This window comes from Falco biarmicus, chromosome 5 (genome assembly GCF_023638135.1).
Source record: "Falco biarmicus isolate bFalBia1 chromosome 5, bFalBia1.pri, whole genome shotgun sequence".
NCBI lineage: Eukaryota > Metazoa > Chordata > Aves > Falconiformes > Falconidae > Falco > Falco biarmicus.
This window is the reverse complement of record NC_079292.1, coordinates 23486093-23506967: the sequence shown is the minus strand read 5'-3', so window position 1 is coordinate 23506967 and position 20875 is coordinate 23486093. Positions and strand designations below refer to the sequence as shown.

The following is a 20875-nucleotide window of genomic DNA, read 5'->3' as shown; positions in this document are numbered from 1 at the left end:
GCATGGCACGTGCCATCCTTTCTGCCTGTCACCTAGTCACACCCACAGCCAGCCAGCCCCATGCAGTGCCATCTTAATCCAACGTGCAGAGCAAGGGGCTTAGTCCCCTCCTCCTGGGTTTAGTTCCATGGTGAACGAGACTGCAACGTGTCCAAGCAAGAGAGCTGTGTGCTGGTTTGGGTTTGGTCCCCAGACATGGACTCCCTAAATGCAGCAGAAACTCAAGCTGTTGTCTCTTTCCTCTAATTTGTCTTAGGTGAGGAGCAGAAATGCTGCGCTCGACTTGCTTCCCTCTGTGAAGCAGGGATGTGATGACCTTCTGAGTTACATTGGCATAACACAGCTGACTTCATTACTTGGGTTGCAAGTTTTCTGATTTGTGTATTTGTCTTTTGTGATTGTGATTTGGTCTTTTAGCATGCTTCTACACCTCAAATATCTTTGAGTGTCCTGGAAGAAGCTTGGGTAGCCAGGCAAACTCTTCTCCTTTCCTTCATCCTTGCAAAGAGTCAAAAAAGTCTCATTCTGCATCACAAAGGCATTTAGCTTGTGGAAGTTGCTACCACAACAAAGGTACTAACAGAGGCACTAGGTGAATTTTGGATTTCATTGCCATTATCTGTAATTAATTTAAGCAAGCAAAGGTATTAGTGAAACTAAGTGTATCTCATGCTTTTATCACTGAACTGGAGTCTGCAGAGGATTTTTCACCTTCCTTTTCATGTAAGGTACAGCACCGATGAGTACAGAGACCAGATTAGATGGAGCTCTCCAACTGGAGATTGGTGCTAAGTTAATACAGACTGAAGCAGCTCAAGATGCAAATTGCACATGCTGTGGAGTTAAGAGGGTTTGTGTACAGGGCTTTGGTTCAAACCCTTGTCTTAATGCAAAGGAAAAAAGACACAGATATGGCATTCTTTGCAGCATAGTGGGTTGAAAGTTATATGGCCTAGTTTAAGAAAGAGCTTCCAACAACACAAATTTATGCAGATATTCTGTATCATAAATGTTTGGCTTAAAGTATTTTGGGTCTGCATGTATGCTTGCCTTTCAGCTTCTGGGGATCTGTATAATTTTGAAAAAGGGTAGTCAACTACTGCAAGAAAGTCAATTGTGTTTTAAATCATCTGACCGTATCACATGTAGCAAATCAAACTTTGAACGTGAAGCGAGCTTCAGAGCCAACTTTCTGTGGCAGGAATCCATTTCACACTCAGCCGACAACAGGGTTTGATAAGAGCTCGGCCAGTGTGAATAACCAGCTGCCTTCTATATATATTTTGATTTGGTAGCATCTGTTGAAGTTTTATATCACTGAGAGATTGTTGGTATTCTTTTTAAGCATTAAAGCTACCTTGACAAGGTCAATAATTTCTACAGAGGTCAGCATTTTTATTTTGAAATATTTGATCATAATTCTATCAAACTTTAAAGAAAGAGTTTGGCTAGGGCACATAATGAAATTGGACAGCTCACACAATCCATTTATCTTTTCGACTGTAAACCTCTGAAGCACTCTAGTTCATCCAGTTTCAAATCAACTGTAGAAATGTCCATCTTCCTTCCTCCACCCTACAGAAATTGGTGCTTGGAAATGCTCTTGATCTCTTATTGCTGATGTGGAAAAGGAAAAATAATTTCCCAAGACATACTATCTTAGCTGCATTGTTATGGTCTGTTTGCTTTTTAAAAATCTCTCCTGAATAAGGATGTTTTTTCCATCCTGGCTCAAAGTCACTTCTTCATTGCCGAAAATATTTAAAAAGCTAAGTAAATGCTTATTATTGTAGTACATTTTCTAAACACATTAAAATCATTTATTAAAAAAAAAAAACCAACATGCAAAAGCTACATGACCATCTCATGAATCATAAGCTAGTTCAGATTTTAGCAAATCTAACTGCAATAAAAGTAAATAAAATCAGTAATAGTGCTAGGTCTGATGTGTAGAATTAGATCTTCCTGGTTTATCCTACACACCAATTGTGAGTGCAGAGAAAGTAATTAAACTTAACGAGAGCTACATCCTCATGTGCTGAAACTGGGAAAGGGGGATGCCTTCAGAAGCATAATGGGTGCATAGGCTTTTCTGCATTCATCTGTTTTATCCGTACTTATACCCAGGGATATAGTCAAGAGAGCTGACTTCACTGTTAGATTCTTCATACACACAGCGATATTAGATATTCCCTCTCCTAAAGAGCTTGCAGTTGAAGCATATTGGTCTTCCCGGATGCTCTCATCAGTTTAATTATCTGTATATATACAGTTGCTATATTAACAGCATACCACAATGTTTTGAAGCTTGTGGCTTAACATGCTCAAATGTAAAGCATGCTATGAAAACACTACACATCAGATGGACAGTTCTTCCCCTGGGAAGGTCAGGGGAGAGAGGCTGAACTCACTTGCAGGATGCTGGTTCCATTGCTTAATGCCTGGTGGCAGAGCTCTGCTGCTATGGGGAGCCGAGTGGCCAGAGACCACAAGAAATGGGTTAGCTAAGCAAACGGCTCTAACCTTGAAGTTGAATAGAAGAGTGATGCATTGTGCAGGTCCAGCTCCCAAGGCACAGTACATCAGTGCTACTCCACTTACATACCCATTGATAGCCTGGCCTCTAATCTCCTGTGCCCCCAGGTTCATCAGAATGATGCTCCTGGGCCACGGGGCAGGGTCTAACACACCTTGTCCTGCAGGAGAGAGGATCCCCTCCACTCCTGGTGAGCAACCCAAGAGACTCTTTGCTTCTTGAGTCAGAAGAAGGTGCTAAATATAATCAAGGATTAGGCTTGTGATAAAACTGGTTATTTCACAGGGAATGGACAAAGTCAACAACTTGTCATCTACAAAAGGATGCCCCTGCCTTCAGCTACTCATATTAAGCATTATCTGCAGTCTTCCTGGATGAGTCTGTGCATTCAGAGCCTATATATGAAGGCCAACCAGATGGCTGTGTGTGTCCCTAAGAAGCAAAGGTTTCCATGTCCAGCATGTTTTGGAACACAGCAAGGAAGCTGCTGGAGTCCCCTGGGCCGGTCCCCTCCAGCAGTCACGGCAGTCACCACATCCAGCAGTCACTCGTGTTAACAGAATGACAGTACAGGGCATTTCATTCAAGGAGCAGATCAAGTTGCAATGGAGAAACCCTGGGCACAGACAAGTCCTGCCTCCAGACGTTCAGTTATTTCTCCTGTGGTACCTGTTGAACTAACACAGGGAATGCTAAAACTTGGTGCAGCTGAAGCACACGGACCATCCTGGTGCACGTCAGGACTGCCTGCAGCCCACATGGGCCCTACCACTCCCCCTCCAAACAGCTCTGCTCCCAATGCCCTTGAAGGTACCTTGACGGTGGAGGAGAGGGGGATGAGACTGCTGGCCTTCATTCTTGACTGCAGGCTCATCATCATCACAAAGCAACCCCCATAAATAAAGAAGGAGGCAATGGAGAGCACTGATAATTGACCACAGCTCGAAAGAAAAGAAAGCTAAATAATACTTGCTCACCATAGGAATTAATGGGGGTATAAGAAAGGTTTATTTCCCCTGATATTTGTAGAAAGAAGTGCTGGTGATAAACCAGGCTCATTAAAAAGGAGAGTGAAATGAATGATCGGATGAGATAGTGACTTTTCTTTATTAACAAAACAAGAAATCTTTTTTCTGCAAAGAAAGAATAAAGAAGAAATAAGACAGAGCAATTAGGAAAGAACTCAGGCAGGGTAAAAACTGTTAGTGACAAACAGCTACTAAGGATATAATTGGAAAATGTAAATGCATACAAATGCAGGTGATAACCCATGTACTGGGGCAATAGCAGAATTAGCCAATAAATGTAATGAACCATGGAAGAAAAAGCTTGGAGACTTTATGGAGAATTGGGGAAGATTTTTCTGAGCAGGAGGGGTAGAAAGCAAAGGCAGCCTGGTTTCTGAAGAGGAGAGATCCTTGGCCCATGGGTGGTGCTATGTCTGCGGGAGGAGTGAATGTAGGTGGGTGTACAAGATCAGCTGAAGAAAAGGATCTAGGGGGCAATGCTGATGCCAGCTCCACCACTTTCCATGCTGGGAGGCAGGAGTGCCTCCAAGCCTGGAAGAAGGGATGATGGTCAGAAATCGTCATACCAGCTTATCTCCCCATTAGCTTTCATTTCAGGTAGAAGAATCCTTGGCTGCTTCCTTTTCTTTTTGCAGAAGGAAGGTTGTGGACAGGGTTTGTAACAGGCACTGGTGGTCTTTACCCACCCGTTTGGAACTGGGACTGACTTCTGAAGGTGGTCCTGTTTCTGACCTGAAATGCTGTGCATCTGCCCACAGTCTTGGTGTCCCAGAGGTGGGATCTGGGATGTTTTCTGTTGAGGAACACTGCAGAATTGCCAAGAGCAGGCCAAGCGTGCCATGCAGTGGCAAGGCACAGGGAGGTGCTATCCGTGGGCTGAGTCAGCTGGAGTTAGCTACCAAAATGCACAATCAGCTTTAACCCAAGGACAGAAAAGCTCTTTGTCCCTAAAAATATCTAAAAGCTTGCTCAGCACTGCCAGGAACAGGAAGACGGCTCAGCATGATGTTGACACAAACCTTACACTGCAGCTAATGCTCCCAGTGCCACCAACCCAAGCACATCTCTCTGTGAGCAGGCCCAGGGACTGATGTCCTTCACCACGATGGGCATTGAGACCACGCTTGCCTCATGGACAGGATGGTGGCTGCCTGCCCTCGAGGGATGCTGGAGCCCATCCTCTTCCCCAAGGAAGAGATGAACCTTCTTGCCAGCTTCCAGAAAGTCTCTTTCTGTGTCTCATCCAGACACATCCTCACTGCAAAGTGAGATCGAAGTGACCGAGTAAGTGTATCTGTTCATGCTTTCATTAAACCTAATGTGAAAGATGGGCAGGAGCAGGTTCCAAGGCAGCAGTGCAGGCATGGAAATCAGAAAAAATGTTCCCAGTCCATTTCTTCACTCAAAGAAATGGAGCCACAGTCTCATAAGCTGGGCCAGATCAGTCATGCTGGTGGCAGGTGCTGCTCCTAGAAGCACAAAGACTTCCAGAAAATGCTGCTGGAGATCTTGATGGCCCTCTGGGAACCGAGGGCATCTCTGCCGACCAGCCAGTGGTCATGCTGCCTGCTTGACAGTTCTCTCTCTCCCTCCTGATGTTCTACCAGATGGCTGTGGACCCATCCCAAAACTTGCTCCTACTGCAAGGAGTAAATGCCTTTATTGTTTCTAATGCTGAAGGGCTGCAGTGCTGGAAAAGGCTGTACTACATATGTGAGGGTGAAGAGAATAATTGTATTTAATGTGATTTCTGAAAAACCGAAGAAGGTAAATTTAGGCAGAAGGGTTTTGTCCTTCTCTGTGATAAAACAGGAGAGATGTCTGACTTGCAGTGGGGAATTATCTTTGACTACTCAGGAATTCGAGTGCTGCAGTGCTGCAGTCCTCTCTTCCTTCACAGTCCCTTCCACAACTGTGTGGTGGTTTTCATCCCTTACATTGAAAGTATGCCGTGGACTCGGTGGATGTCTGCCTCTGATAAATGTTCTGAGCTTCATTATTTAAATGGTGAGAGCTGCATTTCTATTGACTTTCCTTTCCAAATAACTTAAACAGTTGTCAATTAAGTGAATGCTTTGGAAACTAGGTAGCTGTTATCTGAGTCTGTCCCCACAGCCTCTTTCGACATTGGTATGAACTGGGACCATTCAGCCATTTTAAACTCTGATTTGGCACCAGGAGAAGAAAAAAGGGCTTGCCCCATCCCTCCTTCCCAAAGTGTCAAGGTAGCCCTGCAGAAGCAAAAGATGGGCTAAGTGCAGCTTAGATCCTTGCTTGCAGCGTGGGAAACACTTGCCTGGGCTGTTGGTCCTTGCACCTTCAGCTGCAAAGTGGGAACACCCCGTGCCATTAAACCGCAGCGTAGTACGTCCTGCTGTTTCATCTAGGGCCTAGCCTCCTATTGAACAGTCTTCAGGACGAAAACCTATTTCTGCATATTCCCCTGCCAAAACACTGTCCCTCTGTGTAAATGGAGCTTCCAGACGAGCTCCTTGTTCACTCTTAGTATCTCAATGACTAGACTTGAACTAGGTTATTGAGGACTACAAGAGAGACCATATATCTTTAGAAAGATATTTTTCCACACTTGCTATAGGGATCAGCAAAACATTTGCCTGCCTGCCTGCTCTCCCAGGAGGCTCCGAAGATGTGACTGTGGTTTGTCCTAGGAAGAAGATGCCAGTATCTCTTTGAAGGGAAACTAGATGATAGCAAAGATATTTCACCCTGCAATGTCTGAATCCACAAAGGAGCTCTTGCTGCCAGGGAAAAGTTATGAAAAAGTGAGGAGAAATCACAAAAAAGGCAAAAGTTTCGAACACAGACTTAGTCTCAGACAGAAAGTTGTTATATGAGAGCACAGAGATATATTATATCCTTATAGTGTACACCACTGCTGTTGAGTAGTATCCATCAATACCAGAAGAGAAGTTGGCCTATGGCTCTTTGCTCCTTTGCCAGACTTTTATTAAATGCACAAGAATGCCAAGTCTGTAATGTCTAAAAGTGAATTTATTTAACAATGAACTCTTTGAAAAGGGAGTCTCAGATATGTAATTAATAATGAATCAGTGATTTGAAATCTGATCCAAAGCCTACTGAAGCTGATAGACAGACTCTCTGACTTCAGGGAGTTCTGGATAAGGGTGTCATTAGGCAAAAGGAAAAAAACCCCATAATTAAAAACTGATCCAGCTAGTTAGTTAAAAAAATATTATGTCTTGGACTCTGCGCTTAACAGAGACATACAGTAACCTGCACTGCACATAAATCCCTTCTCTGCTGACAGGGGACTCACACATTTCTGTGTCTGAAGCTGAACTTGAAATCTAGGAGATAAAATCAAATAAAAAAAGCTGTGAGAGTCCCAAAAGGAAAACCTCCAGCGGTTTGAACCACAGCTCATTTCCTCTTGGCATGAATTGGGAGATAACTGTCATATATGTGTCATTTGGAGGCAGCAGATGCTGCTCCTCTCCGTGCGCCGAAGCCCTGCTCCTGCCCCCACCCTGCTTCAGCCTGCGCACCCACTGCTGCTCTGCTGCGGCTGGCTTTACATCAGCTACACGCAACGCATGGCATGGAGATAATCAACCTCAAATTCCTGCCAAGCCCAGCGTAGCGTGGTGTCTAAGGGGGGGCGTGCAGCTTGTCTTCCATCAGTGCAACTTAATTCAATTTGTCAGGGACGCAGAGGGTTTGGGTGAGCCTGATCCCGTCACTGCCACCCTGACATCGGCCACAATTTGCACAGGCACTGGGCGATGGGGTTGTGGCAGCCCCTGACTGTCATTTGCCTTTCAGGGTGACCCTAATGGGGATGTGGCGGACATGTTTGCTGATGAACAATTTCATTGTTCCTTACCTTGATCAGGAGACATAAAGTGCACATATTAAATCATCCCCTTGAGTCAAATATTTTTAAGTACAGTAACACAGCTCATTTTTAAATAATCAAATAATAATTAAAAATAATTGGCTCCCATTTCTGCTGAAGAACCAATGTGTCTACATTGAATTTGCTTTTTTAATAGCAAATTGTAACTCAATCTAAATGTAAATTCCTGGAGAATCTGCTATCTAATTCTCATTATTTCCACTTGCTTAATGCAATTAGAAACATCTGTCACTGATCAACTGTCCACACAGTGAAAACAAATAATAATTCATGCTATCTGCCTCCATAGTGTTTTTCAGGGAAAGGACTGCTTTAAAACCATTTGCTAAAGCCTAGAAGCTAGAGCTGTGCAAAATGCTTGTGACAAGCTCTGAATCATATCAAATGTGTCTGACCATCAGTGTCTGTATCTCAGTGATATTTGCTGAATAATTTGAGAAAATCCTAGACACATATAAAAGTGACCACTGGTTTCTGGAAAGACTTGGCTCTGGGGTGCCCATCATCAGGAATATATCGTGTCCTGCTGGGTGCAGATCTCACATCCTGCTGCCAAACCTGGACCCAAAGCTGTGCTGGATCTCCCAGATGTTTGTATTGATGAAGCCGTGGTTGCTGAAGGGGCAGCAGGAGGCCCGTGAGTGGGCCATGAGTGCAGAGAGAAAGGACACTAGAGTCACTGGGGGTTGAGAGTTATCCCAGCTGCTGCCTGTCGTCCCACTTTGGCTCTGCCCATGAGAGGAGTGGGAGGAAACAGCAGAGTGAGGACCCATCAGAAATGTGTGCCCAGTCCCCATGAGATGGACCCGGTTGGGGCACGGATGGTGCTTCCTCCTCTTTAAAGCACATTAGTACATATAACTGTCTGTATAAACTCTCTGGTTGCTCAAAAGACAAGAAAAAATAAAGAACTAGAGAATATAAGCTTGAACCGAACCTCAAGAAATGGGCTTGTTCATCTCCTGCTCACTAGTGGTAGGGGTGGAGAAGGAGTAAAGGCGGAGTCTAAGTGGAGAAGTATTCTCATTAGGCATCAAGTGCTGAAACATCCTTAAAGAAAGTGAAATTAACCCAAACCCCACTTTTCCTAGTAACCAAGAGAAGCCCAATGCCACAGCCAAACCCCTCGATCTTTTTGCCTGTGACCTGCTCTGCAGCTGGAGCCTCATCCTATACGATGGCCTGGCTGCTCCGCAGGGCTGATGCATGGATCCTGGGATGGCTTCCCTCAATAAACATGAGAAGGACTGGGGAAGCATGAGCAATGGCATTGCCCACATCACCATGTGGGTCAGAACAGCTCTGTGCATGAAATGCTCATTCTGGCTTCAAGGCAAGGAGGGGAAATTAAGTGTAAATGGCTCAGCTGATTTATTTTATTTTATTCTTAAAAAGGGCAAAGGCAAATCTCTTTAATTCATTTCTTTTCCAAGAGACAAGTGTAACTTACAGACATTGTAAGATCCACTCTGACAAGTCAAAGTCTCTATCTGTCTGGGCTGCCAAACCAGGAGGGCAGGGATGAGCTGAAAGTCGCTGGCCTGTTCACCATCTCATCAGGTCACATCTAGTCACTGCTGCACCTCCTGCTCCAGCCCCATTTTGTTTCTCCATCCACCACCATAATGACAGGGTTATACACCCAGCAATGAGCCAGAGGTACCTCGGCAGCTTGGCAGCCTTTTGATCCCAGTGCCCAAAAGGTGCCTGTGCCCTTGTGAGGATGAGGGGGTGCCTGTACCACTCACCTCATGTTATTCCAGAGGGTGAAGGGGCCATCGGCTGCTCAAGGCAGATGTGATGGGGACCAGGCTGCACTGCCAGCCTGCTGTCTGCTTGCACAGGAGGGGTTATTCTTGTTCTGCTAATGGGAGTGCTGGAGACAGGCAGCCCAGAGGAGGGGAGACTCCTCTCCAGGAATAGGGATGAATCACTGAACAAAAATCTATACTATTAATCAATTTTCCCAAGGATAAAATCCTTCCAGAGTTGACATATTTTCTGGCTCTACTTCCAAGTGTCTGTTTTGACCTGCTACCAAGACAGCCTCATCTTCAAAGTCGGGACAGAGGCTGAAGCTTCCTCCCAAGGCAGATTTAGATTTATGATTCTTCCTCCCATCCTCCCCTCCCTCATTTTCCACAAAGGTAATAACAGAAGAGTTTTTGTTCAAACATAAGGGTGATGAGCCATCTCTGAGTGCAGATAGATGGAGAAGTTAAAGACATCCTATCTGTATTAAAAACCTTTCACCCAAAAGAATTGCTTCTCTGAGGGACGTTGGGAGAGGAATGTAAGGGGAGAACGAGCATGTGTCTTGTTGCTCACGATGAGGTCATGCAGGTTTTTTTTTAAGGCATGACCCAATTATCAGCCAAGAGCCATCTCCTCTGTCCTGAAAATTAGAAAAGCTGATGGTTTTCCTGATGACATCCCATATTGTGGCCGACACAAATGCCACAGGCAGCCTTTCTGTGCTCGCAGTGGGCACTGTGCCTGCCTCGCTCCTGCCCGTTCAGGCACTGAACTCATGGATGTGCTGCCGTCAGCAAGCTAGCGCATCCCTGGGGGAGGAGGGGAGTTCAGGAAGATAAACTGCTGAAGAGAGAGACAAATCCATTTCGACATCAGATCACCCAAAGCTTCCTCATGAGTAGGCACTTCCCCAAAATAAAGGCATAAAGGACCGACAAGCCACGCATTGGAAATATGGTGAAGGTTGGGGGAGGGAGATTTGCTCTATCGCTTGGAGATGGCATTTTGCATCATTTCCAGAGAGACTGGGCCAAAAAAACCCCACTATGGGCAAAGGCAGGGGGAATGGATGGGGATTGTAGAGGGAGAGGTGGGTGGGCAGAGCTGGGGGGCACCCAGGTCTCCCTTGGGAAGGGCAGCGTGGTCTCCTCACGTCCCCATACTGCCCATCCCCAGCCTCCTGCCCCCTCTGCAAGGTTGCAGATGTCTCCTTTCCCTCACGTGCTGCAGGCAGAGGGGCAAACTGGCCCCAGCAACCTTTGCTGGCAGCAGCACGGTGCCAGACCCAGCTCCTTTTTGCTTTGCTCAGTGCCATTGACAAGTATGATGCTGAAACCTGTGTCTGTGCGAGCACACGCAGGCTGCCCTAAATTAACCAGCCTGGATGCATCGCTGGGGGCAAACCATTCCAATCTGACACCAAGCACCATGGCCAGCTGCCGCTTTTGGTTATCTGCAGCAAAGTAAAGGGAAAGGAAATAATTTCCCAGTGAGATGGGTAACAGTTTAAGACCCTTTCTGCTCATTATGTGCAAACTCCTGAGCCCAGGAGCCTCACTCATGGCTGAGGCTCTCACTGTGCTGTGCTGAAGGAAGAACCTTTTGGCTCAAAAAGCTGAGATCTTTTGTCTAAGCTGCATTCACTTGTGGCTGAAAAGGAAAGGGAATAGAAAACAATTTTCTGTAAGCTGAATAACGTAGCTCAGACAATCAAGTCTGGCATCTCTCATTCACCATCAACCTAGTATTTGTACTGCAGAGTCCGATAGCAGCAATAAGGGGAAATGCTCCATCCTGAAATGCTAACTTGGATTGGAAATGCATATTTTTTGCCTTGGCTTGAAAGCAAATCTGCTATGCGGCCTTGCTTATCATTTCTTCTGAGCTAAGCTCCTCTAGAGACTGTTCAATATCTCTTGAAATCATCTGGTACATATGCTATTATTTTTCAAAATTGCTCACTCAGACCATACAATAAAAAAAAAATTTCCTATTTCCGTTTCCATTGCCTTCCAGGAGGAAGCTTTTGTCCTGTGCCACATTTAGCACTTTCTTACCTGAATTTACTGTTTGGGTTTCTTGTCCAGCCAGGAGGACATGAAAGGAGGAGTCGGAGCCAAAGCAAGACTGGTGCAACCATAACCATAACAATAACCATAACCATCCACGTGGTGAACCCCTACCCAAAAGCTAATTTCAGAGAATCCTTTTGCAGCCAAGGAGAGAAAGGGGTACAGTTCATCTCAGAAGATCTATTTTAGGATGAGCTCAGCTGTGCCCTACATACGCCCTGCTCTCTCCACCACCTGTAAAAGTATAGCCTCAGGCACAGGCTCTCACACCATACGTGCCTTAAGTTAAACGAGATGAATGTCATCGCTGCCTGCCATGGGCTGAATCAGGCAGGTGCTCAGGCAAGCCAGGGTCGGAGGTGAGAGATGGGATGTGGCCCAACACAAGGGCTGGTCTACCACGAAGGAGCAGCAGTGGAGAGCAGAAGGGGCTCTGTGCGTCTCAGCCTCATCATCTTGCCACTGACCCTTATTTTTTTTCCAGCTTTGCCCTTGGTTGTGCCCTGTGGCTGAGCCCTGCGGTCACCCTGGGGAGGGGGACATTGGGATGCCCATGCCTGGAGCAGCATCTCATGGGGTACAATGATGTATGTCACACCACTGTTGGACACTTGCAGGTTGGCCCAGACACGAACAAAAGCTCCACTGAAGCCACAGAGCAGCTGAGCCAGGCAGAAACAATAGTGAATTTTTTAATTTCTCCCAAGTAATTGTGGATGAGCTGTTTCTCTGTAACGGGGCCATTAGATGCTGGATGTGCCATTTCTGTACTGGTGCATGTAGTGGGAGGTCACCAGGACAATTCAAATTGCTGATGCTCTACAAAACTTTGGGAGTTAACTCATCAGAAAGGAAAGAGCTTTATCCCTTCACCAGACACTTTACTGGGATTGTCACCAGCCCTCCCCCAAGTAGGTCTGAAAAGCTCCATGTGTGCTCAAAATTAAGGGTATTTGACAAATTTTAGCAGAACAACTGAAAAAAAATTATTGCTGAATATCTTCACCCACATTTGGCCAGCTGTAAGGAATATGCAGCTTTCAGCACATGCAGTATGAATAAACATATGTCTTCAGCTTATCTCTCTCCTGACAGCTCATGGATAGCTCCCCAGCCTGTATTAGTTCAAAAGCAATTTATTCTGGAAGACTGATAATAGGGCTATTGATTATGCAGGCCCTTGGAAATCACACCCTCATTTCACGCCATGAAGGAGCATGATTGCATTCCCTGTTTATTTTCTTACGAGGCCGTACGCACCTTGCTGGGGGAGTCTGTTCCCTGAGTCTCCCGGTGGGGTACCTGACAGACGCGCAGGGTTCACATACGGGGGTCTCAGGGCAGGAAAGGACAGAACCCGCTCTCAGCTCTGTTCAGAAACCAGCAGGCAGCTCGAAAAGAGGAGAATGCACAGCTTTACTGTGCTGGGGAAACACCATCCCTCCAGTTAACCTCCTCAGCTCACAGAAGTACCTCTGCCACAGGCAAGGTCAGCCCTGACCTGACTCATTCTCTGTGATCACTTTGCTCCCAGCAGCTGTTGACCCCTGCCTCCACCTGTCCCATCTTCTGCTAATGCTCCTCCCATGCCTATGAGGCTGAGGAACAAATCTGGAAGGACTGAGCTATCCCTGCTGGGTTTCATTAATTTCATCTTGCCTTTGCTACATGCAGCTTTGCTTTCTCTAGAGCTACTTGACCAGACTGACCTTCACTGCGTGTCACATCCCCTTGGAGGCCCTCCATACTCCCTGTCCAATTGGGCTCACTGCTGATCCCTGCCCTGGAGCTGTGCACCCTGCCTGACCTCTTCAAATACTGCTCCAGGTGATCCTCACTGACTAACACGACCTGCCAGCTTGCTCCACACAACCCGCCTTGCTGGTGTCTGACCTTAGAGCATGTTCTCCTCCGGCAGGTCCATCCCTTGGACACAGGGGCTGTGTCCATTCTCACTGAGCATTGTGGTCACCTGCGTTGAGCTCTGGGAGCCTGGAGCACCCAGCACACCTGGGAGCTGTGGGCTTGGACCAGCCTTTTGGGGCCAGCGCCACTGTGTTTGCCTTGATGGAGCCAAGGCAGGGTGCACAGCAGAGACTCTGCCACCCCTAGTTTCTGAGCCCAGCTCAGGATTTCCTTCGGAGATGTTCACTCCACCTCTTGTTCCAGATCCCCTCAGTTTTGCACTTAGTTGGGGGTAACCTTGAGTGGATCTGCTCTGCCTCCTTCACCCTGCCTGAGATCCCTCTTGGCTCTTAAGCTGAATTGTGAATGGCCACCTCTGCACATCAAATTTCTTTCTCTTCTGCCCCTGTGCTCTTCTATTTCCATTTCCCAGCAAACACTCTCCCCTCCAGGCTTGACTTCTGTGGACTTCTGGGTTCACTGGAGCCTAAGCTGAGCAATGAACCCCAGAGATATAGCCCTCCAGCCTGACACCAGATGCTCTGTAGGCCATGGATGACGGCGGTGGATGCTCTTTGAGGGAATCAGTGAGGCTCTGCAGAGCAGCTCAATAAAGTCACGCCTTGCACCTGAAAGGCTGAGTTTGGGAGCAGACCTGGCTCTCCTAGTCTGTTTTCCATTTATCCATTTATCCAGTCTAAGACAACACCTAGGTATAGTGCAGCAACTTTCTCTGCAGGAGATGTGCTAACTGGGAAAGCCAACAATGCTCCCAGCACCATATTCCCCTAGAAGCAATGCTAAACATATTTTCCTAACGTTATTTTTTGGTAAACAGCCAAATTTTCAGCAGAAAAGATCTTAACTCATAGTTCACTGGTTGCTTAGCAAGACCACAGACATGAATTGCCAGTCTGGGCTCCTACCTCCCCTTTGCAGAGCAATCTCTCCTTCATTCCTCCCCATGGTGACCAAACCCAGCCATACATTTGCTCTGTTTGCATCCATGCTCAGAATGATCAAAACTCTCCAATGGGGACCTGAGAGGTGGTGAAAGGCCAGGAGGAATCTTTCCTGCAAAAAAGAGGTGGCTTCACATCATTTGTCTGCCAGGGGCCACAGGCTGTGGAGGGGCAGTTGCATGGTTTGTCCTGGTGATGTAAATCCCACCTCAGACACTGCTTGGCAGGATCCTTCTATGGCTTCCCAGTCAATCCAGAGCCATAGATCTCAATAATTTTTAATGCCAAAGATATTTAAAAATCTACTTTGCAATTTTTCAGACTCTTGCTGAGCTGGAATATAGTCTCACTCTTGCTGTAGTAAATCAGGATTTGTTTCTAAGATCAGTCTTATACCAGAGTCCTAACATTGCAGTTAGGGAAAATAAAGCCTCCTTTCCAGAAGGCAGATCTGAGCACTTCTTCAGCTCCAACCCATTTTAAATCATGATCCAAATCCAATTTTTGCACATTTTCTCAGTGCAAGAGACTGGATCCTGCAAGATTCCTAGTAGAAAATTCCACTTGAGTTCAGCCTGGTCTCCAGTTATTTGTTTCCCCTACAGAAAACATGCTTTTTTTTTCTTTTTTTTTTTTTTTGAGAGGAGTAACACACCAACTCACAGCCTACAAAGCCACTCAGAGGAGAGTTGTCAAGCCAATGTTGAGCCCTCGCATTAAGACAAAGTGACGCTTTCCAGCTGCAGAGGTTGGTTGGGAAAAGGGGATGCAGGAGCCTCCCTTGCACACACACCGAGAGCATCATCACCAGCCCATCCCAGCTCTCCAGCCCTATAGGGCATGCCCTATAAGCACCCCCAACAATATATTCACTGCACTGCTCCTGCAAGGGCAGCAGGGCCGGCAGGGCAGTACGCACACTCTTACTCACTCCTGCCTCCTCGCTCCCAGCCCAGTGCTGGCTGCTGCTGCCTTCCACAGCAATGGTTAAAAGCGCTTTTGGATCAGAGCCTGCAAACGCTGCAGGGAACCGAGCTGCTCTCCCGCATTGCGAGGACAGCTACTGGCACCCAAACATCTCCATTTACGGTCTGGACTGCACGGCTGCATTTCTGCATCAGCCCCAGGAGCTGGTGCTTTTAAAGGGATCCCCAGTTTCAGCAGTGGAGCAGGGCTAGACCCCATTTTTCTGTGCTTTTCGTGGCTTCCCAGGGGAGATTGAGCCCATTCTGGGGCTTGTTTATCCTGCTCTGAGGATGGGATATATTGCTGTGGTCCTCATGCAAAACCTGTATCCAAAGTTAGACAGCTTCTCCCCCACAGCAGGCAGGTGCCACCCTCGGTACCACCTAAAGGGAAACCTTTGCAGTTTTTCCACCGTGCCAGGCTGGGTAACCACTCTGCTTATTGGCCTACAGAAATAAGGCAGCAAGAAAACGCAAGTAAAACCCTATTGACTGCAATTTCCTGACCATGAGCAATAATGAAAATACTGCAAAAACTGTAAAAGCATCTTGGGAGGAGAGTGGAACATTTTATTTCTCCCTCTAACCATTATTAGTGGAGTCAATGCTCTCAAAAGATGCTGTATCTTTCCCAGGACAGCCTGCCTCAGCTTGGCCCCAGCAAGGTTGAGGCTGAAGGAGCAAGGGATACCTGTGTGCTCCAAACTGAGCATCTCCACCGGGACAGCCACGCTGATGACAGCCATCCATGTGGCAGTGAGTCACTGGCCCACGAGGCACCTCGCCAGCTCGGCATTGGCTCAGAGCTACCAGTGTCTCCCAGTCTAGCTTGGCGGCAGCTCCTGGGAATGAGATGCTGAAGCACACCAGGCACAATGGAGACAAGTCCTGGGCTCCTGAAGGGCTCCTGACCTGCTCAAAGCAGAGCTGGTGCACAAGGCAAAAAGGTTGGAAAGGGATGTTCTGCGCATCCATTAATTTTGTTGGAACGTATACATGTATTGCTGTTAACGTGTGTTTGAATGCACTTGAATCGCAGTTAGGAGGTTGAAATGCTGCAAGCTTACCATGCTTAGCTTGAGCTCTTTGGGTAGCAAGAGTTACTTAAGAAGTGGTAACATGGACATCCAGGTGGGTTAACCACTCAAACACCTATGGAGAAGCGTGGTACTGACCTCCACATCTCTCCCTGGCTCTTCCAAATCGGGCTCATTGCTCCTCGGGGAGAAGGTTAGAAACAAAATGCTCAGTTATTTCCTATGATCAGATTTCAGAGCTCTCCAGACCCCACAGACAGCTCTGCTGTGAGCCTCATATGAGCTCCATTTCTGCAGTAACTCTTCCAGAGAGAAAGAATTAGGAAACTTAACACTTTCAGATGACAGTTGCTGGAGCCACTGTCAGATAACAGGCATGGGCGGCCGTCACAGGAGCCAGGAGCAAGCCAGGCCACTTGATTCAGCCAGCCCAGAAGAAAGCCGTGTTTATAAAAACCCACATGAAAAAGAACGAATTGCCAATTACGCAGAACTCTTTAAATAAAGCAATGCAAACCCTTCATGTGCAGCAGACAAATGATACATGGTTGCAGGAAAATAATATAACAGATAGGGAGGCTGAGAGTAGGGAATGTGAGCAAATCCAAATCTATTTTCCAGAAGCAAGGAAATGGGCAAGCTTGCTGAAAAGGATTAGCTGGATTAGGCCAAACACTTTAAAAATACCCACCTGTGTTAGAGACTAAACATGCATCAAACAGAAACAGGAAAAAAACCCACCAGATTGTAAGAAGACCCAAGGAGCCACACTCTGCTCCTGCTCAGAAAGAAAACGCTGTCAAAAAAAATACCCTCTGTAAACTTGCCACACACCCCAGATCATCAACAGGCATTTATCAAATGGAACACATACCAAATGCAACTCGTCTTCCTAATCCCAAGTCAAACAGGCTTTGAGTTTCAGACCCTCAGGAAGAGATTTCCATATGATCCTCCTGTGTCTCCGTTTATGATTAGCCCTTCTAAATTTCAGCATTTATCTGAAAACACATTGGGGAGGGCTTTCTTTTATCCCCAAAGCTTGTGCTTCTGCTTTTCCTTAGCTGGTGCTGTAGCACTCTACAGCCACTCAGCTTGGGAGGAAGAGGCTTTAGTCCAGAGCCTTTGACCGACTAAACCCCGTATCACTTTCCTGATGGTGGTAACCCCAAGCCCTTGTGTTCTGTGCCAGCACCGAAGCAAGCCAGCATTCACAGAAGGGGTTATAAATGCTACCTCTGAGCCGAAATCTCACTTTTGGGGCTCAGTAATGCAAATGAAACCTATGTGCATGGGGGGTCTCACCAGCAATAGCTGTGTGGCCAGTCTGATGGGTCTTTGTAGTTTTGGGAGAGAATCTGTGGTGTTGAAATGTTTCAATCTGGGCTGGCGGAGCTGTCACACAGAGCCAAGGCTGACTCCTGGGAGCCACCGCAGGACCACCGTTAGCACTCGCCATCCTGCAGCCTGAGCTATGGTCCTCATTAACCACCGGTTGATATGTTTGGAATGACACATTCATAAACTCCTGAGTCTGATCACAGCTAATTTGCAGACAAAAAAAAGGACTACATTTGCTTCATACATTGCTTTTTGCAAACACCCTGATTGTTCCCAGATGCATCTGTTCCTGCCCAGCAGCACTCAAGGCAGCAGGAGAGGAAATAATTTCAGCTCCCTGGAGTCACTGGCCTGAGCAGTTTCATGATGCTCCAGAAGCCCTCTTCCATCCGTTCAAGGGAGCTGTACCCATCTCCCTCCTTTGATCAAACCCAGCTTCTTCTGCTGGTTTTTCTACACCAAAATACAGCAGCACGATCCCTGAACCATTCTCTAAGGAGAGCACTTGATGTCACACACACAAGCACTGCAAGACTTCCTAAAGTCAGATCCAGCTTAGGATGATATTTGGATTTCACCCACAGCAGAGAAATCAGTTCTACCCATTCCCAGCGCTCTCTCCTAAACTTGCCATAGGACTCTGAAATTAGCTATGGAAAAGCTTCTCGGAAGGGTTGAGGTTGGCAAGAAGGAGGAAATTTCACATGAGAGTTTAAGACCTCAGCTCCCAAGCAATTCAAGCCAACACATGTCTAGATGTTAAGGCCCAGCGCAGCTATGGATGAACCTCCTTCATGGCATAACCCAGCAAATCAGCCCTCTGTTTCAGCCTGTGGCAAGATACCCACAGAAAAAAACAGCTTTGAAGTGACAGCCAGAAGCTTAGGGCTGGCTGAACATTTTATTTACAGTTTCTTATTCAGTTGGGCTACAAGATATGGTAATAATAAAAATAACTGGGCTCAGAACTTACAAAGCAACTTCTATCTGGAATGTTACCACAAATTACAAACAAGAGGGGTCAGTTGGTGAGAAATCCCCTGACAAAGTTCACGTTGCTCCCAGAGGGAGCCTGGGCGATTGAGGACCTGCCAGGGCAAAGCACTACTTGTCTGGGTAGCACCAGCTGTCTCCTGCCCCGAGCAGAGCAGCCCTAGGACCACCCCAAAGCTGGTGGTTTTGCCCATGCCTTACAGGCAGGCAAACCAAAGTGTGACTGCACCTGCAAAGGGTATCGATATTGGAGACATACCTGAATCCAAACATCCCCTTCCTCTGTCATCTGCTCCACCCAAAAGAGACTTATTTACTAAATATTGCCCTGAGTAGAGGCTACCTAACTGCATTGACATGCCTTGTTTAACCAGAAAAGCCTCTGAGGTGCCTCAGAGGACAGTCCTGTACACAGAGGGGCACGGTGGTACTCAGAGATTTAGGTCAACCTGCACGCAACAGAGGTTACTGCTTTGTCTGGCCATGACTTTTTCATAATCACCCCTCCTGGTTTTCCCCATTCATATGTTACTTGAAAACAGCAAAACAATTTATTGTACAAATGAAATTCAGCCATGGGTCACTTGCAAACTAGTTAGTGTGATTTACAGAGCAATTTGCTTCCTGTATTGATTACGAGAAATTCCCATTGAAGGTGTGATCAAACACTTAAAGAATATTATGTGATATTGTTTCTGCTCACTCAGAAGTGGATGCAGAGCTTCCCAAACTGGCCTCCTCAACTGTCATCCTCACTGCAGGTTTTTGTTATTATTGATAAAACCCCCAAATAAGCAAGTTGGCCAGGGCAGCTCATTCAGATTTCCCACCGTATATTTTAAACTGTGATTATTAATATTGGGAGCAGTGCTTTAGCAGAGCTGTTCTTCTCCAATAGCCCATTAATTTTTAATTCAACTAAGAAAAATTTAAACAGGCATTTGTATGAAATAGGAAGCCAAGTGCTGCATCCTTGTGATGAAGGTGGCTGAACTTCCCCCAGCCAGCTGCTAAGCACCAGCAAGCCCACTGCAGCCTGGTGCAGAGATGCTTGTGTGCAGAGGCCACTGGTGTGGTGTTCTGTTTTAATTAGTCATTCCAATTTAGTTGTTCTCATTCCAGCCCTGGCCTGGCTCGTTCACGGTTATCCAGACACTCTGACCGAACGTCACGGGGTGCTGAGGGATTTCACCTCCTCAGTGACGATGTACTTGAAAATATGTTACCCGTTTTGTTACTGGTATTTTTAAGCAACTTTCCAGAAAGCCAGGCTGAACATTTCCGGCCATTCAAGATGCCTTCAGCGCTCCCCATTCAGGTTTGGCTGTGCTGGGCAGGATCCTGCCCCCTTCCCTGCTTATCAGCTGCAGCCGGAGATTTGGGCGCTATGGGAAGTTTCATTTCCTGCTTCTGGGCTGCCTGTGGCTGGCTCGAAGCCTTTCTAAAAGGAACGACATTCTTCTAATTCTTATTATTAACCCGTTGGTGATCTCTGAGACACAAGCCAGAATTGTCAGAAAATCGCAGGGTGCTACAGAACCCATCAGCCCGTCACTACACAGCCAGCACCAGACCTTCATTTTTCCTGCTTTTCCTTTTTTTTAAAAATAAAAATTAAGGCAGATGGAGAGCACACTTGTTTTTAATGTATATTTGTGTTTGACACATGATTTGCAACCTCTGCAATGTCTCAGGCGATGCCTGCCTGTGGCACAGCCACCGCAGCCTCTCCTGCTGCCAGCTGGGCTCGGAGTGCAGGTGGGTGTGTGGGGCATGGCCACCTCCAGCTTGCTGCCCAGCACCGTGCCCCAGCAATCCAGGATGGCAAGTAAAGAAGATAAAAACAAATGCTGTATTTTAAGCAGATGCAACACATTTCTCAAAGCTAAGCGATGCCTCAAAAAATAGCTAAGTGATACAGTAACGGTGTCAGAAATGGCCAGAGCTGCTTTTCTATCTCACTGGCAGTGACTGGGACAGTTTTGGCACAGAATAAAGCAAAATATGTCCTAAATTAGTCCTTCCGACAGATATGTCTTTGCAGATCCTTCCCACCCAGCACTAATGCTTCTTCCCTGAGTTCCGCAGGCAATTACAGCGTGAAGTTGCTGAAAGAACCAGCTGAAAACCCTTATTTTTCCCCATCCCAGCGAAAATGGGCACCTGTAGCAAACTATCGCATGGCGAAACACGTGGTTCCTACCTGAACGAGGAGCTCCAGCTTCCTGTCGTCAAGGAGGTGCACTTGGCATCTGCGGCCCTCCGTCATCTGCAAGAGAGAAGACACACATGTGTCAGGGTGCTCAGCTTTCCAGCCTGGCATGCGGCTCCCCCAGTGCAAGCAAGAGGCTTTCATCTGCAGCGGTGCTTTCGGTTTGTGTTG

At 46.8% G+C, this 20875-nt stretch overlaps 1 protein-coding gene across 7 annotated transcripts in view; it reads right to left on the bottom strand.

Moving 5' to 3' along the window:
- FRMD4A (FERM domain containing 4A) overlaps positions 1–20875 on the bottom strand; it is a 386216-nt gene that overhangs the window by 118757 nt on the left and 246584 nt on the right. For all 7 annotated transcript variants that reach the window (XM_056339185.1, XM_056339186.1, XM_056339187.1 and 4 more), the window contains one exon: positions 20696–20761. In XM_056339185.1, the coding sequence (XP_056195160.1) occupies positions 20696–20761 (66 nt within the window). The remainder of the gene's footprint in view (positions 1–20695; positions 20762–20875) is intronic.